The following is a 22,659-nucleotide window of genomic DNA, read 5'->3' on the forward strand; positions in this document are numbered from 1 at the left end:
ATTGGTTCCCATTGGAATGCCCTCAGTCTGTTGAAAAACATGCCTGCCAAACATAACAAGACTAGAATATTTGTTTGTTTGTTTATTTATAACTACTGGCATGTTTAAAATCATGTTTTTTTCTAGATATATGCATTACCTAAATTGACTTATACTAGATTTTTAATACTATGATTCAGCATCAAGATGGGTGCCACATTAGGGAGCAGAAAGATTGTACCCTTCTAGAGCACCTAAGTTCCCTTCCATGTGTTAGCTAGATTAATTTTGCTCAGTTTAAGTGTTGATTAGATACCTGTTATTGTTGTATGTTTGTCTTTCATCATTTTTCAATTTGGTTATTGTCATCTGAGACTAGTAGTCTCAGTTGTCATATAATTTGTTTGGTTGTTTTTGTTTGACTTTCTCTATTTTGGTAAATGTTTTGTTGTGTTTTGGGGTTTATTTATGATAATATTAAAGATTTCTTCATAATTGAATTTTGGTTCTTCCCATTTTTCTATTGTTTTCATTTATATATTCATTTAACACATATTTTATGTAAACTGGTAAAGTTTTAAAAAAAGTTACATACCTGCTAGTCGTGCTTCTATGTTTTGTGGTCATTGGGGAGATTTGTATTTGTGTAGTCTCCAAACTCAAATATTTATGTAAGGAATAAAGTTAATAATTAAAGTGTTCTTTGATCATATATGTTTTGGCATGTATTCTATAAATGCATATTAATATTTATTAAATCTATTTTATATTTTAGAGATTATTTTTGTTTTGAAATCGAGGCACAGGTGTCCTACTAATGGTGTAAATCCACAAAGAAGATTGGAATGTGCGGAATTTTTGTTGAATAATAACTCATTAGATCATTTAATGGCAATTTCATAGCGTGATGTCGTTATATCATCCCGATATTTTAATTTTGCACAAGGTAAATAACTTTTTACAGCAGCAATTCCTTTTCTTGTTGTGTTTTAAATGAGCGGCATATTCTCGTAGCCCGGAGCACCGTAAATTTTCATCGCTTGAGTAACCTACGCAGCTATGCTGTCTTTTTATGAACATACTGTTGAAAGTAAGGCTTGAAATGTCAAGAATGTTAACATTTCTATTTAATGTTATTATTCTTTTATGAAAAAATATGATTAATGATTTTTAAAACATGCCATTCTGTTGTCGGTTACAAATATTTTAGATGCCTGTACCATAATTTACAAGGATGGGCCTTTGAAAATTACATTTTGGTTACTGTAATGTAAGAGCTTGGGATTGTACCTCCTTATATATATATATATAATTAGTTAGCTGAGTTATGGTGTTCCTTCTTTCTGAGTTAAGATTATGCTTTCTGAAAGTAAGAAGATGTGGTATGATTGCAAAATTATGTTACATTCTATCCACTGGATTCCAAAGGAGGTGGCTGTAAGCAACTGCAGGTAACGGTAAAAACAAACACAGACCCATTGGGAAATGCAAGTTTTCAAGGTGTTGTCTTGACAAAATGTGACAATTAAATCTAGAGATACTTGTACAATGGCCAATTTTAACATGTTCATTGATGTTTACGATCTGATCATGTACACAACATATAGTTTATCTGTGTACATGCTCATGATAGTATTAGTTTTTACCGATTGGCACATTTATTAAAATTCTAATCTGAGACTTTGTTTACTTTGATTGATGTTGATTACTTTGCTCAGCTCTGACATGTACATTGTAAAACATTTGAAAAATGATTGTGTGTGTCAGACATTTTAGGAAATTTATATATTAGTAATTGTAATTGGAATGGGCGTATTCCTGAAATATGTGAAAGTTTCTATTTCTAGAGACCATCAGTTTTGGAGTACTCGTATCTTCTGTTAATCATGGTGAATAAAATGAGGCTGAGAACATGTACATGTACATGTGCACAAGATAAAAAATGCTCTTTCTCAAATGAGAGATATTTTTCTATTTTTAATCAATTTTCCATACTTGGTATTGAACATATATTTGATGCAGTAATGTAATTTAAACTTTGTAAACAGATTAATAGATTGTCAAACAAAACTACTGTCAAGATAAAACTACATTGTAGTAATAAATATTATGTACAGTATACAATTCTTCCTAAAAGTTAACAGCCTATTCTATGATTTTAGCAGATTCCTGTTTCTTTTTCAGATATACCTAGATCTGAAGTTCATGGAATATAACAAGAGTTTATAAACATTATGTCCTCATTAATGTTGCATCATGCCGGGAAAAAGAGAAAAGTTGTAAATGTAATATTACTGGATGGTACACAATGTTTAATAAATGTAGATGTGAGTAGTTCTGATATATGTGATTCTGTGAATATAAATAAGAAGATGTGGTGTGAGTGCCAATTAGACAACTCTCAATCCAAATAACAATTTAGAAAAGTAAACCATATAGGTCAATGTACGGCCTTCAACACAGAGCCTTGGCTCACACCAAACAACAAGCTAGAAAGGGCCCCAAAATTACTATTGTAAAACCATTCAAATGGGAAAACCAAAGGTCTAATCTATATTTATAAAAACGAGAAACACGTATAAATGACAAAAACAAAGGACAACTACTGTACATCAGATTCCTAACCTGATAAATTCAAATGAAGTAATTTCAATCCAGAAATCTCATTCATTTATAATTTCGCTCATTCGAAAAATGGACAAAAATATTTTTAATGCGATATGATTGCCAATGAGACAACTCTCTCAACTTCCAGAGACCTAAAGATGCACTAAGAAGCTAGCACCTACAGATCATCCTTTTACAATGAGCAAAACCCTTATCGTATACAGCAAGCTACAAATGTATAAATATAATACACCAACATGCATGACATGAAAAATGTGAAACACAATTGAAACAAGAAAATAAAAGTCGTATTTATAACAAAACAAACAACGAAAAAAATTAATATGACACATGAGCTAATGACGACAATTGAACTGTAGGCTCCTGACTTCAAAAGGAATGTTGAGGGGTTAAACATGTTTGCTGGGAGCCTGGGACAGCAACCCTCCCGTGCTTTCTTTCTCGTAAATTTTGGAAATCACAAAAAGGATACTATTAAAATATTATGCTTTATAGCTACAATAATAATTAAAAGTGGAACAGGGAAAACAGCATTCTTAAAAATTCTGCACTCATAGTTGTTATTGGCACTTCAAAATGTACATAGCTCTTAAAGAATCATTGACCAAATAATTTCTTCAACCATGTTATATGTCCAAAGTTTTATGAAGTTATAATGCATTTGATTTCAATTGATATTTTAAATTTTTTATCTTTGCAGGTCAAATCAAAATTTCATGATGTTTTTAATCAGATAGCCACTCAACTTAGTTTAAGAGAGACTGAATATTTCGGACTGTCACAGAAAAAAGGTGGGTATATAATCATATCTTTATCTCAAGTTAGATAATTCTGACAAAACTTTTGTTAGATACTGTAAATTGAATAATTACTGCATGCTTTTAATATTATTTTTTTTTTATAATGTCCCAAAATTATGAGAAGTAAAAACACAAAAAAACTGAACTCCAAAGTTATGAGATTTCATATTGCGATATATAAACAGGAAAAACTACATACAGATACATGCATCAGATATTAGAATGTAAGTTCATGTTTAGGTGATATTCACCCAGTCATATTATTCACAATCAAGATATAGCAATAAATTCTTAATTTACACTAATGAAAAATTACAATATAGAAATGTGTATGCTTACAGAAAACCATATAAATAATGAGATGTAAAAATACCACTGCATTCAAACATATCAATTCATTGAAAAACCTATGAAACATAACTTGCCTGTTAACCGTAAGCAAGTACACCCCCTGTGCATTTTACTAACCCTCTATGGATCTGTAGGGGGTCAGTAGCGAACCATATAACTTATAGTATAGGCCGAAAAAATTACCAGCAATACAGGTAACAGAAAACATCATTTCTTTCCTGTCAGAATGTGTTGACATGCAAGATTGTAGGCTTACATAAATTATTTTTATGCACTGGTTTAATTCGATGATAAATAGAATTAGATAAATAAAAAAGTTAAAAGGAAACTTAATCAGGTAAAGGAAAGCAAAAATTAAAAGGGGAGATAATTCATACTTTTACATAATCCTTCGAAGACCTTTTTTTTTTTCAATTATTCAAGGACAGGTAAAATTTGAGTCTCCTTTGCTCAATGAATTAAAGGACAAAATATTTCACACAAATATGACAAGTTCTCTCAAGATCTACACACCAGTAAGTAATTACGTTGGATATTTCCATCTTAGTTCCTATCTGTTTATGCAGTTGTATAAAAAGTTTTTATTTTATTTTCAGAAGGAGAATATCACTTTCTTCCTTTAGAAGAAAAAATTCACAAGTTTGCTCCAAAGAGCTGGAAATCTGGAACCTCAGAGGTACATACATGTATATAACCGTGTTTAGAACTTTTAAAAAAATAAGATTTGTTAGTTATTTACTTTATTTGTTTTGCTTTAAAGAAAGTTTAAAGAATGTTTAAATAATTAACCATAAGCGGAATAGGGTTTAAAACAGTGTTAATTTTAAATATCTTGTAATCCTTATCAGAAACTCTTATGGTCTTTACTATTATTTTTATTTCAAAATGCCATCATTTGGTTGGTCCTTTGCAAAATGTTGGTGATCAAAACCTTCAAACAATCACTTTTCAAGAAGATTGATTTAAATTTCAATAAAGGTTATTAATTCATGAAAAACTTGTTTATTATATTATTGAAATAAGATAACTCAAGTTTATATCTTTGTTTATAATTGACTTGTATCTTAAACAGAGATCTGTGACCGAGTAGTTTCTACAAATTAATTTTTAAAAAAAACTGTAATATGCAATATTATAATATTATTTGAAAATAATTTTAATCATGTGTATATTTACAGGGTTTAGATACCGATGGCCAGCCACTAGTTTCTCTCTACTTTCGTGTTCAGTTTTATGTCGACCAGATTGTCTTATTGAGGTAAGATTTTAGATAATAAAACTTAACAGCTTAATTGCTTTTGTCTAAAAAAAAATGACATTTACTCTTAATGTGACAGTGGGATAAGATGTATAAAAATGAATAAAATGGATTAAAGTAACTTACTATAAGGTAAAATATATATATATAGATATAGGAAGATGTGGTGTGAGTGCCAATGAGACAACTCTCCATCCAAATAACAATTTAAAAAAAAGGTAAACCATTATAGGCCAATGTGCGATACATATAATTACAGTTAAAACAGTAGATCTCTCCAGCTTTTGATTACGTTGTCTAGTTACATTCATGAAAAGCGGTATTTATATAAATCTCATTATAGTATTGATGCCTCCAGTTGGATGTTGATTACTGACCCTTGGCCTAGTCAATCAAAAACATTGAAATTTGTATTTGTTGCTTCATTACTTAGCACTCAACATTTAGGTGTAAGAGCAAAGGCTTGTCGGCTCGGACAGCTTGTTGATTTAGTACAGTATAAAAAAGAAGATGTGGTATGATTGCCATTGAGACAACTATCCATAAAAGACCAAAATGACACAGACATTAACAACTATAGGTCACCGTAAGGCCTTCAACAACAAGAAAAGCCCACACCGCATTGTTAGCTATAAAAGGCCCCAATAAGACACTATAAAACAAATCAAATGAGTAAACTAACGGCCTTATTTATGTAAAAAAATAAATAATACAAGCTTAATATTCCTATCTCATTAGCATGTTCTCATTCTTAAAATGCATTTGAATTGGCACTAGATGTTAAACAGTCATCTTTCATCATTCTTTAGTCTTGAGAGCGGTTAGTTTGTTGAGAAATCTGAATATTATATTCATTCTGTATTTATTTTGTATGAATTTAATTTTGTAGGGAGAAAGGTTCATTCTTTATTTATTTTGTATGAATTTAATTTTATAGGGAGAAGGTGACTCGACACCTATACTTTCTTCAGCTGAAAGACAACATACACAATTATGGACATGTTTCTACGGAGGAGAAATGTTTCCAGCTGGTCTCATATGCCCTCCAAGCTGATAGTGGGAACTATATCAAATCTAAACATAGTGGCCAGTACTTTGATCCCAGAGAATATTTTCCTGCATGGGTAAATTGTTGCTTATGAAACATTTCGTTTGTATATGGTGCTTTATTTAACTAAAGGACACTATATTATTGCTTGAAAATAGGTATCATCCAATTTCTTATTACTTGAAAAAAGGTAACATTCAATTTCTTCTTGCTTGAAAATAGGTATCATTCAATTTCTTATTGCTTGAAAATAGGTATCATTCAATTTCTTACTTTTAGTAAAATTCTGTTATTCTGGATGTCGCCAAAACAACCATTTCAGCTTTAATTTTTAATTAACAATTTTTTTCTCTGTTGTGAAATAAATACAGATATTATTAATATGATCAATCAAGTTTTAGTTTTTCATATATCTAAATTATGCTTAAAATTCAAACAGATCTAATATTTTAAAAAAAAATGAAATTAGGGGAGATAATTCAAAGATGTTTTAATTAGAATTATTATGATTGAAAGCACAAATGGTTTTTTTCACTGTATATTAATATATAATGAATCATTTAAGATGTATTCTTATTGTACATTCTATGTATTAAAGATCTGTAACAAGAGAGGGAAAGACTATATCTGTAAGAATACTCCATTGATACATCAAGATCTGCATAACCTTAGCAAGTCTGAGGCAGAGTTCAAATTTATCAGAGAGGCATCCATATCACCAGCTGCATATAACTTGCATTTTTATCGATTAAAGAAAAGAAAAACAGATAAAAATTGGAATGCATGGCTTGGAATTTGTGCAAAAGGAATAGAAATATATGAGGTAATATAATATAAAATTGAGAATGATAAAGGGGAATGTATCAAAGAGACAACAACCCGACCATAGAAAAAACAACTGCAGAAGGTCACTAACAGGACTTCAATGTAACGAGAAATTCCTGCACCCGGAGGTGTCCTTCAGCTGGCCCCTAAACAAATATAAACTAGTTCAGTGATAATGAACGCCATACTAATTATGGCGTTAATATAATATGTCTGTATGTTGAAAAAGGAAATTTAGTTCTAGACTAAAACATTAACTTTCCATCTGTTCAAAAAATTGTGAAAAACTGCAAAGGGATACTTAAAACCAGGAAAAAATAAAAATTACATGAATAATACACATTTTAAGAATCCAAAAGCACTCTGCATTAAAATTGTCAAATGTATACACTTAAACTTTATGATTGACAAACTCTGTAAAAATAATGGATATATAACAGTTGGCAAAATATGAAATATAAATGGAGATGTTGAATGGATGCCAATGAGACATTTATCCATCAAAGTTGAAATGAATTGGATGTAAGCAATTATAGGCAACCATACAACCTTCTTACAACCTTCAACAAAGAGAAAAACCCATACTTTGAATGGCCCTGACATGAAACATGTGAAGCAATTCAATTGAGAAAACTAACATTATGTTTATTTGGTGTGTAAACAAGATAATTCTTTATATTATGAATAGGGGATTGTTTGAAATAAATCAGACACCTGTTTTACCAACTTGTGAAAAAATTTAACAGAACATACAGAATAATAACGGATATATACAAACAGATACATACATACAAATTTATGTTATAAAATAGTCAAAACAAGTTTTGTAAAAATTGTTTTTTATTTAACAGGAGGTAGACGAAAGCCTGAAGAATTTGATATCAACATTCCTGTGGCCAGATATTGGAAAATTATTCTTTGAAGTATGTTATCAGTATTGTGACTATAACAGGACATTATTATAAAATAATATTTTTCTTGTATTTTATTCTAACAAGTAGTGATCTGATCAATTTTTCACCTAAAGCATCTCAAATCATCCTTATTAGTGCAGGTTTTGTGATAACTAAGGTGGTACCTAATTTTACAAGGAGATAACTCTGTAAAGTCAGCTAAATGTTTTAATTATGTTGTGTTGTAAAAGGAATATTAAGTTTCTCAATGATCAAAATTGGTGTTTGTCAAACTGCTAAATAAGCAGTATATTTTTTCTGACAAAACGGTTGGTTCAAAAAAAATTAAATTTGTATATTTTGGTTGAAGGGTCAAAGTAAATATTTTGACAAATTTTTATGAAAATTAAACAAGCCAAATTGATTTTAGTGGAAGTGTTGGGTACCACAATAAACACACAATCTGCAGAAAATTTAGGCAAAAACATGGTATAAGACAATTAGGAAAGGAACTTAAATTTGAATTTGAATTCTTCATTTAATATTTTCTTCAAAGAATGTTAAATACTTTTAGTAATAAATTTAATATGTGGAATATCTGTCCTGTTTACTAATATTTTGTATTTATATTTATTTGTAGAAAAAGAAATTTGAGATCCGAGCTGCTGGTGCACCTGAAGGGAGGAAATTTGCTTATTATACAGACTGTGATACCAAATCAAAATACTTATTACAATTATGTAAACAAACACACATGTTCCAGCTAGCAATACATCCTAAACTGATGGAAATAAGACATTTGGAGGAACAAGGTAAATAGCTTTGTTTATATTTTTAAATACACTGTAAGTAAGCTGGAATTTGTCAAGCAAAGACATTCATCTCTCCTCCCAAATTTCACCTCAGATTCTGAAAAATGTTGACACAAAAATTACCTAATTTTTTTAAGGTTTTGTGTCTGTGTAAAATTTACGATAAAGAAAAGAAATGGCACATTCAATTCAAAGCATGGAACTCTATAGAATTTTTGCAGACTCCCACTGATGACAGTATACACCTAAGTATTGGTGTATTTAAGAATATTAAGATTTTCATAACCTACACACAGAAATAAATTTTGATCATCTTTAATGATAATCATTGATTCTTATCTGTAAATAAGAAGTTTATAAATTGAGTTATTCTTCCTTGAATGGTAAAACTTATTAGAATGAAAATAAAGTTGAAAAAGTCAGATCTCTGTAAATATTCCAATTCAATTTGACAGAAATTTTAATTTCATTTCAGTTATTTGAATGTCATATGACTGGCAAGTTTGACCTTTATTGACCATTGAAAATGATTGATTGCAATGCATAAGTTATATTTGTGTTTTTCAGATAAAAAAAGATACAGAGAATTGTACATTTATAGTGACCCTAAAGACTTTAAGGCACATGGAGGATCATTTAGGGGAAGTTTATCACCTAGTACAAAATCTGTATTAAATGTGAGATATTCAGTTGTCAGCAATGCCAGTTCTAATACAACATCGGGTATAGCCAGTGACAAAATGACAATCAGCTTTGAGGATGAAGGTACTGGGAATTTATTGAAATTATATGGTTAAATATACAGTCAAACATACTATGTGTACAATCTTCATGATAAACATTTGAATCCACAAGCATCAAGTTCAATTTTATGGAAAATTTTGTTTGATTTTGTTGGCTTGTAGAGAATTTTACCACTCCAAAAGCAATATTACAAGCCAGGGCTGGAGGTCTAGTGGCTAAGAGTAAAGACTGCATGTAAATAAAGGTCGCCTTTATGAGTCAAAATCCTGACTTGCCAGGCCACTCTTTTCTTATACCGTGGATTCATAATTATTATTTGTTGGATACCAATTTTCATGGGTTTTAGTGGTACAGATGAACCACAAATTCAAATGTACAATGAAATTCAATGAATACCATATTTTCAATAGGCTTTGTATACAGAGATTGGCAAAATCATGAAATGAAATACTGTGAAAGTACTTTAATTCGTGGGTATCAATTTTCGTGGTTTGAGCAATATTAACATGTTCGTGGGTTTTTTAATTCGTGGATTTTTGTTTTCTAAATAAATAATAAAAATAAAAAAATCCTTTAGAAGCGAAGGTTTCAAATAGTCTGGATTGAAGGAAATTGCAAAGTAAACATTGACCCATGTAAACGTAGTGAATACACTAATTAACCCATGATAAAGTGATCAACAGAATAAAGTCCATCAAAGGTGTTAATTAGGCGATAAACATGCCACCTAAAGAAAACAGTAACATAAACAAATGCTATAAACGTATCTTGAATTGTCAAATAATTCTTACCAAAATCAAGCCCAGCATGAAATTATTATTTGAATAATTTCCCATATATGTATGAGAACTATGAGGATATAAAATGAACACTTTATCATACTAGCATATCAATACCGGAAATCTGACTTTTATCAATTAAAAATATGTTTTATGAGAATTAAAAGATCAATAGTTAGGTTATTAAAGATTAAATGGGTATAATCATGCATGCAGTTGCAGTTCTGTGACTGCTATTAAAGTATTCTCAGATTTGGTGTTAATCAATGTATTCTGTACATAATATTAGTAGTCAAATCTACCGATGGGGATCTTTCCATGTCTGGATGTGGACTATGGTTGTTTTATTTCGATGGACACTTAAATTCGTGGATAAAGTCATCCATGAAAATTGGTACCCCACGAATAAAAGTACTTTCACAGTATCCATGAAAATGCAAGTTTTCAGCAATCCACCAAAAGTGATACCCAAGAAAATAAATGAATCTACAGTATACAGTTTGACTGTACATTCTATCACTGCAATGAGCAGGGCTCAATATTTTCCACACTCAATAGATTATAAGTTATCTACGTTCATATCCGTAGATATGGATATTTTAACACCCTGAAGTACCCCAGTACACCATGAGGCGGAGCCGAAGGGTGTACAGGGTACTGAAGGGTGTTAAAATATCCATATCTACGCATATGAACGTAGATAACGAATTTATCCCCTGTCTTAGTCCGAATCGGGCGAGTTTTAAGGAAATTCGAGTACAAAGTGTAACGCAAAAACAACGTTTTTTTCATTATCTAAAAAAGTTTTATTGAAATTTGGAAATTTTACATATTTTTTACGGGGTGTAGGGTACTACCTTTGATAGAACCCTACAGGTAGTCAAATATAAGACGTTTTTAATACGGAGACAGAGAAACTGGATTGAGTCAAATTTGGCGCTCAATGTTGTGAGCGTTACGCCAAAGATGGTGTGACGTCAACGTGGGTAATTTGCATAGCTAGGTCAGTAGTCCCAATTCCTTGAAAATGTGGCGATCAAGTGATGCATTTAATGAAACGAGTGTAAAAGATCGGCATAATAGGACAAAATCGTTAATGAATTAAATATTTAATTACAAACATCATGGATAATCTACAGAATTCAATATTTCACAAGTAGCCATCATGGAACTAAGGAAAACTTGCGTGAAGTTCCCCATGATAATGGTTAGCAACGTCCGGGGATATGGGTTAGCAACACCCAGGGGCTATGGGTTTTGTAACGACGTGCTTTAACCAATCAAAATCCTAGATATATACTAAGCCAGGGATAAAATGTTTTTATACCCCCGCTTTAAAAAAGGGGGGGGTATACTGTTTTACCTCTGTCTGTCCGTCTGTCAGTCCGTCCGTCAGTCAGTCCGTCCCATGAATATTTTTTGTCGCATTTTTCTCAGGAACTACAATACAAGGATTTCTGAAATTTGGTTTCAGGGTTTATCTAAGTCAGCTATACTGTGTGATGCGTTTTCAGATTGATCACTTGACAACTTCCTGTTTACCGAACACTTGTATGATTTTACACATGATAGCCAAGTTGAAAATTTTCGTCTCACTTTTCTCAGGAACTACAAATCAAGGATTTCTGAAATTTGGTTTTGGGGTTTATATAAGTCACCTATACTGTGTGATGCGTTTTCAGATTCATCACTCGACAAATCCTGTTTACCGAACACTTGCATATTTTTACACTATTTATATTATCCACTTGCGGCGGGGGTATCATCAGTGAGCAGTAGCTCGCAGTTTCACTTGTTAAATTTGTCAATTTTAGAAAAATACGCAAGATTTGGAAGACTAGTAGACACCTTGTAGCTAACTTTGACAAGGTTTTTTTTTGTGGTATTAAAAACGTGTTTCATGGGAAAAAATCAACATGTGGTTTGTTTATCATGGTGATTCTCAACTATCAACACTATGAATTCAAGACAATCTGAAATACTGTTTTGTTCTTTTTTTTCATATGGTATATTAAAAATGGTATAAACCAAAAACATCTGACAAAGAGAACTTTATTTCTATAATATGAATGATTAAATAACAGATGCACAAAGAAATAGTGTACACTTAATTCTTGAACATTTTTTAATGAGCTATATCTATTTCAGAACACAACAGGGAAATAATGATAGATTCACCACCAATGTTTGGTAACCCTAGTCAAAACAATGCATTTTCTACATTACCAAGTAAGTTTTTAAATTTGATATCTTTATTTCAGAATTGTCAACAAACTATTATTTGCAAGGTATTAATTATGCAACATATAATGCAAATATTCCTAGTTGTAAATATGACAGTCTTGAGTCTTTTCTTTCATGGATGCTGCAACAATGATGCGGAGAAAGTCTTGAGTCTTTTCTTCCATGAATGCTGCAATAATGTTATGAAGAACTTAAAATGATAGATATCTGCAAATCTTGACAAAACATAGTTTATACATAGTTTATGAAAAATAAGCCAGTAACTGTATCCTTGAAACATATATTTTGAAAACCTTAATGAGCAAGTTTGAGGTATAAAAAAAGTATTGCTTAAGTTGGTACCTTAACACTACAGGGAGATAACTCTGTAAAATCAGCTAAAAAATATGTTGCGTTGTGAAGGCAATATTAAGTTTCTCAATGATCAAAGTTTGTGGTTGTCAACCTTTTTATAACCAGTGTAATCTTTCTGATAAAACAGTTGGTTCAAAATTTTTGAAACATTCATATTTTGTCAAAGGTTCAAAGTAAATACTTTGTTAAAATTTCATGAAAATTAAACAAGCCAAATTATTTTTTGTAAAAGTGTTGAGTACCACCTTAAGGATGTACTTAGGTGAGGTTAAATAATAATAAGCTTAAAATATTGACAGGTCGTGGACCTCCTTTTCGAGATATTTCAGATTTAAAATATGGCAGGAAAAGGCTGACTCGGACTCTTACCTTATATTTGCATTGGTATTGTTAGGTCTCAAAACAAAGATAGAAAATTAAGAATCTTCTTAAATTTTGGTAAATGACCTTTCATGAGCTATTAAGTCTTATATGAAAAAAAGAAATGGTTATGGGGCAAAATATTTTACATTGTATTGTATGCAAAAACACTAAGGAGTACGAACATTTGAGACAAATTCCAAAACCTCACCTAAGTACATCCTTAAGTGTTGGTCAAAGCCAAAATTTAGGAAATCAAAAACCTAATTACAAACCTAGACAAGTAGATATAACTGAAAATGAAAAAAAGTAAAGATAACATTTTCTATAGTTTTCTAACATTATTATTTTATTATTTACCAACAGACTATATGCCCTCTTCAAAGATGAATAGAAGTCCTGGAGCTGAATCTGGACCAAGAGAACTTTTCAAGTCTTCCTCTGTCGGTAGACCTGCAGGTGGAAATCGACAGATGAATAGATCGCCTGATCGAATAGCTAGTATATCTCAACAACAACACCATGCTGTTTATAGTGGAACTTTATCAACATCTTATTCAGGCAATTCTATAGAGCGTGATATTTCTCCAAACAGCAGTGGACGATATCAAGGACATTTTCCCGTACATAATGCCATGCCTTTGCCATTGTACAGCTCACAGCAAATGAATGTTCCAATTTACATGAATCATACTCCTTCGACCAGTCTACATAATGAGAGACTTTGCTTATCTCAGCCAGTCAGTCGAAGCGCGAGTCGCGCAGACAGTTTTAAAAGTAACTTGACACAGTTACAGATTCATACAAGTGATAATCACATATCTCCGTATTATCATTATAACAAACAAATGTATCAGTTACCGGCATATAATAATTATAATACTTTTAATGGACAGATGCAGGCGGCACAGGCCTGTGATCCGGCACTGACTAGTTCACAGAACATTGATCCACAGTATTATCAATATCATGAATTGTCAGGTTCACAAAACATGAACCAATTTTACCATAATCCTGATTTATCGGGTTCCCAAAACATGAACCAATTTTATCATAATAATCATGATTTATCAGGTTCACAAAACATGAACCAATTTTATCCAAATCATGATTTATCGGGTTCACAAAACATGAACCAATTTTATCATCATAGTCATGAACAAGGATATGAAACAGACTTGTCAGGTTCACAAAACATGAACCATTTTTATAGCCAGGAGAGTTTTACTGGTCAAATTGTGGAAAATCAAGGTGTGATGTATGTGTCTAATGAAATGATGATTCCGGGGATGACTTCTTACGTTAGTCAGAGTAACATGTCAAATTCCTCATACACGGAAACAAAACGGACGTTACAGGAACATGAAGTGTTAGCACCACCACCAATGTTTGCAGATATGTCAGAGCATTTAAATGATTCAAAACATTCTTGTAATAGTAATACATCATTAGATAAATTACCAACAGAACCATCAGATAACGAAGAGAAAAAGGTAAAAATAATTCTTTCATTCTTAACTTTTGTGATTTAAATTTGACATTCGATGTAAATATTAACTTTAGCCTCACTTTAAACCTATTTAAAACATTTTTATACACATACATGTAACATGAAACAAGAGTCTGAAGATACCAAAGGAGAAACAAAATGTTTTTTCAGTAGGAATGGTATTCCTTTTATACATAAGGACATTAAACTAATGAGATGTGGTATATCTACCAATGAGACAACTATCAAAACTATAGTCAAATTGCAGTTGATATAAGCAGCTATAGGTCACCATACAGCCTTCAACAAAGAGCAAAACCCCTATTCCATAGTCCCCTATTAAAAAAGAGAAAACTAAAATAAAATATTCATTGTTTCCCAAAACCCAATAGGCCCTGCAAAAACAGTGCTACTCATAAACTATAATTATCATAACTGATTATTTAAGCTTGTCGCATCGTCCGATATTGTTCAAGCTTTTTGGGAAAAATAAAATTATTGCCCACCTTCCTACCTACACCTTGCTTGGCAGGGTCAGGATTGGGGAAAAAACAATTCTTTAATTTAGGCCTCGTCAAAATATGATTCTTCACCTTAATCAGAAAAAGAACACTTTTATTCAGTTTATTTATTGGTAAGCAATTTTCAGCATTCAGATGTATGCATAGGTTCTTGCTGTAATAATGTAATTCATGAATTTTATTTTATTTCAGCCAACTCTGAGCACATCTACGACAGAATTGAACTCTGGTGAAACTCTGCATCCTGAGCTGGAGACAATAAAAGCTGATACACATGCGTTATCTTTACCTCTCATGTATGGCCTGTGTAATGACAAATCTCTATACATGCCAATAACACAGCCAATGGATGGGAGTGTGGAATCGTACGAAAATTCAACGATTCGTTCCACTGACTCTAGAATATCACGGATATCACATGATTTTGATCCCCGTCGTCTCTCAGCTGTTTACCCCAGTGGACAAGGACCACCGAGTATGTCACAGAGACCATTCAGTTGGCACAGTGAAAACTTTGATCTAGATGCCCAAATAACAGCCATGAATGGTCAGACATTAGAAGAGAGTCATCGAAGTGTTCCTCAAAATCTCGGACATTTGCTAGCCTCGCCCTCATGGACCAATACCATTTCATACAGTGACCAATATTCATCAGAATACTCTCATATAGTGCAACCACCAGCTAGGGGCATTAATTCTCAAAGTGGACTCCAAGAAACCATTGGTATTGCATGACCAACTAACATTTAAAAGGCATGGTTTCAAATCAACTTGGGCTGTCTTTATCTGAGTGGCTCGTAGCATTATCTAAAGGTCAATAAATAATTTCTATGCAAATGGTATGGTTGTATGTGGTCTCAAAGAGAACATATGTTTGTATGGTCTCAAAGAGAACAAGGTTGCATGGCCTAAACGAGAACATATGGTTGCATGATTTTAGAAAAGACTATAAAGTTGTGTGGTCTCAAAGAGAAAACACAAATTTATGGGTCTCAAAGAAAACATGTGGTTGTATGGTCTCAAAGACAATATATTTATAAGAAATGAAATGAATGAGTGCGTCTCCAAGAGACATGTTTTTCCTATTACTGCCAAATTTTTGTTGTTGAATAGGTGTTTCAGGTTTAGCATTAGAAAATATATTTTTCCACCATTTTAGATTAAATTTATAAATAAAATGCAAAATATTCATAATAGTTTACTGCATAGTGCTTCTGTTATAACAAATTTTATACACAAGGTGATTTATTCTTCATACATGTAAATGTGAATGTTTTCATGTTATATTTGTCATTTACGAACTGGGTAAACTTGGTGCATTAAACAATAAATGCTCCCTTCACATCAATAATATAGATCATATAATGAAAATTATCCCTGTAAATACATTAGGGTGATTGTTGTTGTAAATAAAAAACAATAATCATGAACAATTTATTTTGGCAACTTAAAAAAAAAGAAGAAAAAAAAGTCATTGCGTTTACTTCAAAATTTGATATTTCCTCTATAAACATACATTTGTATTTGAATATTTAAAGAAAGTTAACAAAAAAAGACAAAAATAAATTGCCATAACCGAGCTGTAGGGAGAGTTAAGTGAGTGATTCCTATTAGTCACCACATTTACTGTTATATATAATCTCCAAATAAAGCAAGAACCGAACCTTGTATTGTATTGACAAATGTTCTTTATTACTCAGTGCCAAGTATGGAATGCACTTATTACTACTTACGTAGTACTACATTTTTGTACAGTAATTATAGAAATGTTTTATAATGACATCAGTATATTAGCTAGTCAATGGTAGCTGGTTGAAAATTATATCTTTTCTCATTCAAAATATTCAGATAATTATATTTGCATAACTTTCTATGGGGAGAAAAGAGTTGTTTCATGTTCATGTTAGAGGGGTTATATTTGTTATTTTTCTGGCATCTGCTGCATAAGCATGCATATACATGCATGTAATTTTTTTTCAAGTAAAATATGATTTTCGCTTCATGTCCTACCCTTACTGTAGGGACTTTTTTAAATATTTCCTCAAATATGTGCACTCAAATGTGGATTTTTTTTTTTGTTATATTTTTCTGGCACATGTATCTTTTTCTCAACAGTTATACAACCACGATTGAAATACTTGATAATTATTTTTTTGTATTGGGATGACATAGATTCAGTATATTTAGCTGGATATGATGAACACATTTTATTTATACATAAATTGATATGCATTTGTAGATAGAAATATATTTAACTTTGTTAACTTTTTATTTAGTTATCCCAGAATATTGACTATTGTGATACTTTTATATTCCATTTTAAATAACAGATGTTCAACTTTTTTTTAATCATAACTTGTACATTTTATCACATCATAAGTACTATTAATATTTCATAAGAAACGAATATTGAAGCATTATCAATAAATAAATAGTATTTTGACTAGAAAATTAGAATTTTGCAACATTGCATTCTGACCATGGCCAATTTTTCAGGAGGTTATTTTTAAAACCTTTTTAAAAGAAAGAAAAGCTTTGGTCACACTATGAAAATGAACAAACTATTAAAAATAATTGCCTCTCTATGCAGATTTCAATACACCAAAATTATTTTTCATCCTAAAAATAAGTTGATACCTACTATTAAATATTATGTACAGTAAAATGTTTTGGAAATACTTACCAAGAAATGTAGAAGGTTACATTATAATGATTTGATACATAGGTATTTTGGCCCTCTTCAATATGCATTTATTTCTAAAACCTTTCATAAAAGGTATAATTCATAGTTGGGCATTGTGACATTTGAATTATAAGTTATCAAAAGATCTTTCCATTTTGTATAGTATACATAACACACAAGATGATTTAGTGAGTTAAATATCAATTTTTGGTGGAAATTGTGTAAATCTGTGTGAAATGATGCTTGAATCAAGTCTTGTAATGTGATATTGAAAGTATAGGGGAAATGTAAGAGTGAATTGCCCATTATCAATATAAATAGCTGTGAAAAAAAGCTATCAGGTATGATATTTCACCTTAAACTTATTGTCTGTTTATTCCAAAAAAGTTATTGAAATGTAATTAATTATATTGACAATGTAATTTTAATGTAATTAACTACATTCAGAGAGAAAAATGCAATTGTTATGTTCATTATCAATGTATTTGACCCCAGGTCTGCTGTAAGATTGATATTTAACTTACATCACTTTATCTGTTATGTAGGTCAATTGTAAGACTGATATTTAACCTAAATCTGTAATGTAGGTCAATTGTACAGTTATACACATATCATTTATTGGTTGGTTGTATCAATACTATATTTAGGCATATCATTGAGATATTTATAGCCTAGTGCAATAATTATGTAAATATTCAGAGTTGCTCAGGGTTGATCCTAGTGATAATGGTGCCTGTATGTGTTTTAGTAATTCACTTCCTGGTTGGTGTAGTAGTAATGTGTAGATCAATGTGTTTAAGGTACCTCAGAACATTCTTGCATACATTTTGGCCAATAAAGTGTGTGTTAAATATTTACTATGATATTAGAACCTAATTTGTTGAAAACATAATATTATCTTTATTTGACAGTGAACAAAACAGAACAAAAACTAAACATTTGACCTTCTGACCTTATAATATTATGAAGGAAACCCTAGACACTGATTGTTCTATTCTAAATATATGAAATATCTTTTATTTAATCTCTTATTTTTTTAAGGCCTAGCCTGATAATTAAAGAATATTTTGTCCAATGATTTCCAATTTTGTAAGTGCTATTTTTTTTATTACCCTTAATTGCCACTAGAAATAAGAATAATGATATGATATACTGATAAAATGTAATGAAATCTAAGATGGAATGTAATTGTGGTTCTGTGGTTATTGATTTTCTTGGCAATTTTATATATCAAAATATATATTCTGGGTTTGAGGCAGCAGGCATTAAGTTTTAATTTCAAAGAAAATCAGTTGTAGTGTTTTTGTAATGCCACAGGAAAAACTATAATATTTTATTTTTAACAGAAATGTGATTTGCTGATTTTATTATACACATAATCTTTAAAAAACTAAATGATTGATTTACAGACCCTGTGTCTACCCTTCACTTGCATAGAACCAGAAAGGATTTCTTTTTTACTTCCTGTTTTGAAGACCTTTTTTAGGTCCTTTGCAGTAGTTTTTTTAAACCCTTCAAAAGTGTGGAGGCTTGTATTCATTTGTTGACACAATGATTATCAAAACAGGAAGTAAAATAGAACATTGTCAGGTTCTTGTAAACAAATGCTGGCACATGATCTGTATACAATCAGATTGTTAAAACAATGAATGAAAATGAATCAGAACAGCTACATGCACTTGTTAAATTGTGCACAGAAATGATAAGAAAGAACTTATTTTGATAAAGGCCATGAAATATAATTCCTATATTCTCATCCATCATAGAAAAAAAGTTAGGGAATACTTTTGAAAATTTATTTATGATGAGTTTATTTATTGTCTGGTTAAGGTTAAGAAATTACAGAATAAGATGTGACACTTGTTTGACTAATGCTGTTGTACTTAAAGTCTGAGCAAGAGGTGAAATTCTGTGGCAAACATAGACAGAATCTATGTACATGTTAAGGGGTAGACCTTTGTTCAGGGAGACAACTCTTGAAGTCAGTTATACGTTTGTAAAAGTCAAGTCTTATCAATGTATTTAAAGCATTTACCTGAAACAGATTGGAAATAATCAGTGTAACCTAGAAGCTCAGAATATTTTGAAGAAAATGGTTGACATAAATGTACTGATGATTTTAAGAGTTATTTCCCTTGACCTAGGTCTACCTCCTTAAATCATGGGACATACAAGGATGTCAATGTAGGAATTATCTGGTCTAATTATGAGGTTCCATGTTTTTTTCCCTGATTCTGTGATGTATACAATGTTGATATTAGAGATCTGTGTGTTCATTCCATTATATCATTTGTAGAGTTTTATATCTTCATCATGTTAAATTTTATATTGAATATTTTCATATGTATAGTATCCAATAATAAAGATTGATATTTCTTTATTTTTTACTGTGTCAAATTTATTAAATAACATATTTAGTTTATACCATCTCCTTTGCTGTCTCTTTGATGAAGTTGCTAAGGCAAGACTAACATGAGCTGGTTCCAGCAGCAACACCATTGTATAATTTGAGATACGGTAGTTCTCAGAGGAACCACTTTTTTTTTGGGACAAAAATGTTTGATAAGCAGTTGTAATATCATTTGCACATCAATTGACCTCAAGTATACATGTATTAGTTTGTGATTATGTCAGCTATTAGGGACAAAGTAAAATCACAAAAATACTGAACTAGGAGGGAAATTCAAAATGGAAAGTCCGTAATCAAATTGCAAAATCAAAAGCTTGAAACACATAAAAAAAATGGACAACAACTGTCATATTCCTGACTTGGTACAGACATTTTCTTATGTAGAAAAAGGTAGACTAAATCTGGTTTTATAGCTAGCTAAATGTCTCACTTGTATTACAGTCACATGAAACAATTTGTGAACAAAACAAACAACATAATAGGTAAAAAATTCAAAAATAGGGTTATATCAGTCAACATTGTGTTATTATCACTTTAAAAACAAACTAATATGTAACAAAGAAGCATAAAAAGGAACACAGACAAAGTACATCAGCAAAAACGAAAGACAAGAACACAAAAATTCAAAACAACTCAGACAGAATACACAACCATGCCAAATGCATCAAAGAACCACAAAAGGCAACCACTGGCGGGAGTTCAACGATGTTTGGTATGCAGTTGTATAAGCATTAGCATATTTCATTTACATGGATATTTTTTGGCCCTAAAATTATGTACTGGAGGTTTCACTTTGTAAATACAGCCGTTTCTGCAACCACCCCTCTTTTGGTGAGATATAGGGTATTCATTGATAGTTCATTTTGTTTACATTCTGGATCCTGTTTCATCTCATAGAGACATTAATTTGGAATGTTAAATATACATATGCATATTAATTATATTGAAATATGTGGTAATCCTTCTTTCAAGGCAGAGATAGTTCAGAAATTAACTGTTAATTTAAACTGTTAGAAGTCCAGGGCATATAAACGTTGAAAATATGCCGCACAGCCCTATATTTTGACCTTTGAAACAATTGTAGTGCATATTAACTTTCAAATCTAGGATATATTTTTTTCAAAACTTCACAGTAAAATTGGTACAGTTTAAGCCGTAAAAGGAGTTCCTATGGGGAATTGTATTGTCAATATTTACAGAAATGCAACCTGGAACATATGTCTGGGTTAACTTTTTATTCTATCAAAAGAATTTTCTACGCTTTTATCAACATATTTATTTTTGACCCAAGATCTTTTAATGCAAAGTCATATTGAATTTTCTGTAATGGTATTTCAACTAAATTTGCCACTTCCTCGGGAGATTTTATCTTTTGTGCAAACACATATTGGCTCAGTGGTCAGATGGTAGTTGATGAAGGGTTTTTCTAGAAAAAAACGAGGGACGAAAGATACCAAAGGGACAGTCAATCTCATAAATCTAAAATAAACTGACAACCTATGACTGCCAGTTTTCCAGCTAAAGGTCAGTGGCGACAGGTATACTATGGCTAACTCCGCTAATAAATACCTTGCACCATGAGCTAAAAGTGGCGTTTAACACCAACACTCAGTCAAACCACCTTGTATTAAAAGTATGTTACATTTTTATGATAGAATTAAGATCTAATGTGTTTTAATTTACAGGGAAATCAAATCTAGACTTTAAATTTATTTCAGAGAATGTCAAATGAAATCTTTGAAAAAAAATATTTTAAGTTGAAAAAGTTTTACCAAATGCAGCTAAGGTTATCTATTTCTGAAGTAGAAAAGCCTTAGTTTTAGGACTGTAAGTTCTGCGCTTAGTAAAGCAACACCCTTTTGTTACTTTTCTGTTCAGTAGGTATATCCTACTGCTAGTGGAGTTAAAATTCCCTAAGGGTATCACCAGCCCAGTAGTCAGCACTTCTGTATTGACACAAATTATCATTGATAAGGTCATATTTATAAATTCACTGTTAACAAAACTTTTGAATTTGAAATACTAAGTCTTTTCTACCTCAGGAATAAATACCTTTAGCTGTATTTAGCAAACATTTTGTGAGTTTTGGTCTTCAATGCTCTTCAACTTCGTACTTTATTTTTCCTTTTTCACTATTTTGGATTTGAGCGTCACTGATGAGTCTTTTGTAGCCGAAACGCGCGTCTGGCGTAAATAAAAATGTATTTCTGTTATCTATAATAAGTATATTTACGGACTAACTGACGAACAGATGGAGGAACAGGTTAGCAACACGACGGGTGCCACATGTGGATCAGGATCTGTTTACCCTTCCGGAGCACCTGAGATCACCTCTAGATTTTGGTGGGGTTTGTGTTGTTTAGTGTTTCGTTTCGGTGTTGTGTTTCTGTTGTGCCGTAGTTCTCTTATATTTGATACGTTTCCCTCACTTTTAGTTTGTTACCCGGATTTGTTTTTTTCTATATCGATTTATGAATTTTG

The 22,659-nt window shown here is 31.3% G+C and overlaps 1 protein-coding gene across 2 annotated transcripts; it reads left to right on the forward strand.

Annotated features, from left to right (window-relative positions):
* The first annotated feature begins 760 nt into the window (after window positions 1-760).
* Window positions 761-20,148, forward strand: LOC134701440 (uncharacterized). Of its 2 annotated transcripts, none has more exons than XM_063562594.1 (13): window positions 761-925; window positions 2,164-2,306; window positions 3,308-3,398; window positions 4,355-4,434; window positions 4,937-5,016; window positions 5,954-6,140; window positions 6,663-6,887; window positions 7,741-7,812; window positions 8,423-8,594; window positions 9,162-9,359; window positions 12,266-12,346; window positions 13,442-14,568; window positions 15,278-20,148. In XM_063562594.1, exons 2-13 carry the CDS (start codon window positions 2,214-2,216, stop codon window positions 15,818-15,820), a joined length of 2,949 nt encoding a protein of 982 aa, XP_063418664.1. In that variant the 5' UTR covers window positions 761-925; window positions 2,164-2,213; the 3' UTR covers window positions 15,821-20,148. The 2 variants fall into 2 exon arrangements, with proteins under 2 accessions (XP_063418664.1, XP_063418665.1); XM_063562595.1 differs by lacking the exon at window positions 761-925 and adding an exon at window positions 961-1,069.
* Window positions 20,149-22,659: the final 2,511 nt, after the last annotated feature.

The sequence above is a fragment of the Mytilus trossulus genome, unplaced genomic scaffold (assembly GCF_036588685.1).
Source record: "Mytilus trossulus isolate FHL-02 unplaced genomic scaffold, PNRI_Mtr1.1.1.hap1 h1tg000244l__unscaffolded, whole genome shotgun sequence".
NCBI classification, from domain to species: Eukaryota; Metazoa; Mollusca; class Bivalvia; order Mytilida; family Mytilidae; genus Mytilus; species Mytilus trossulus.

Bases quoted from the DNA above. Each gene is read 5' to 3' on its own strand.
- LOC134701440 (XM_063562594.1), top strand. From the start codon at position 2,214: ATGTCCTCATTAATGTTGCATCATGCCGGGAAAAAGAGAAAAGTTGTA. The intron at 2,307-3,307 runs GTGAGTAGTTCT...TTATCTTTGCAG, and splicing joins AATGTTTAATAAATGTAGAT to GTCAAATCAAAATTTCATGA. The intron at 6,888-7,740 runs GTAATATAATAT...TTTATTTAACAG, and splicing joins AAGGAATAGAAATATATGAG to GAGGTAGACGAAAGCCTGAA.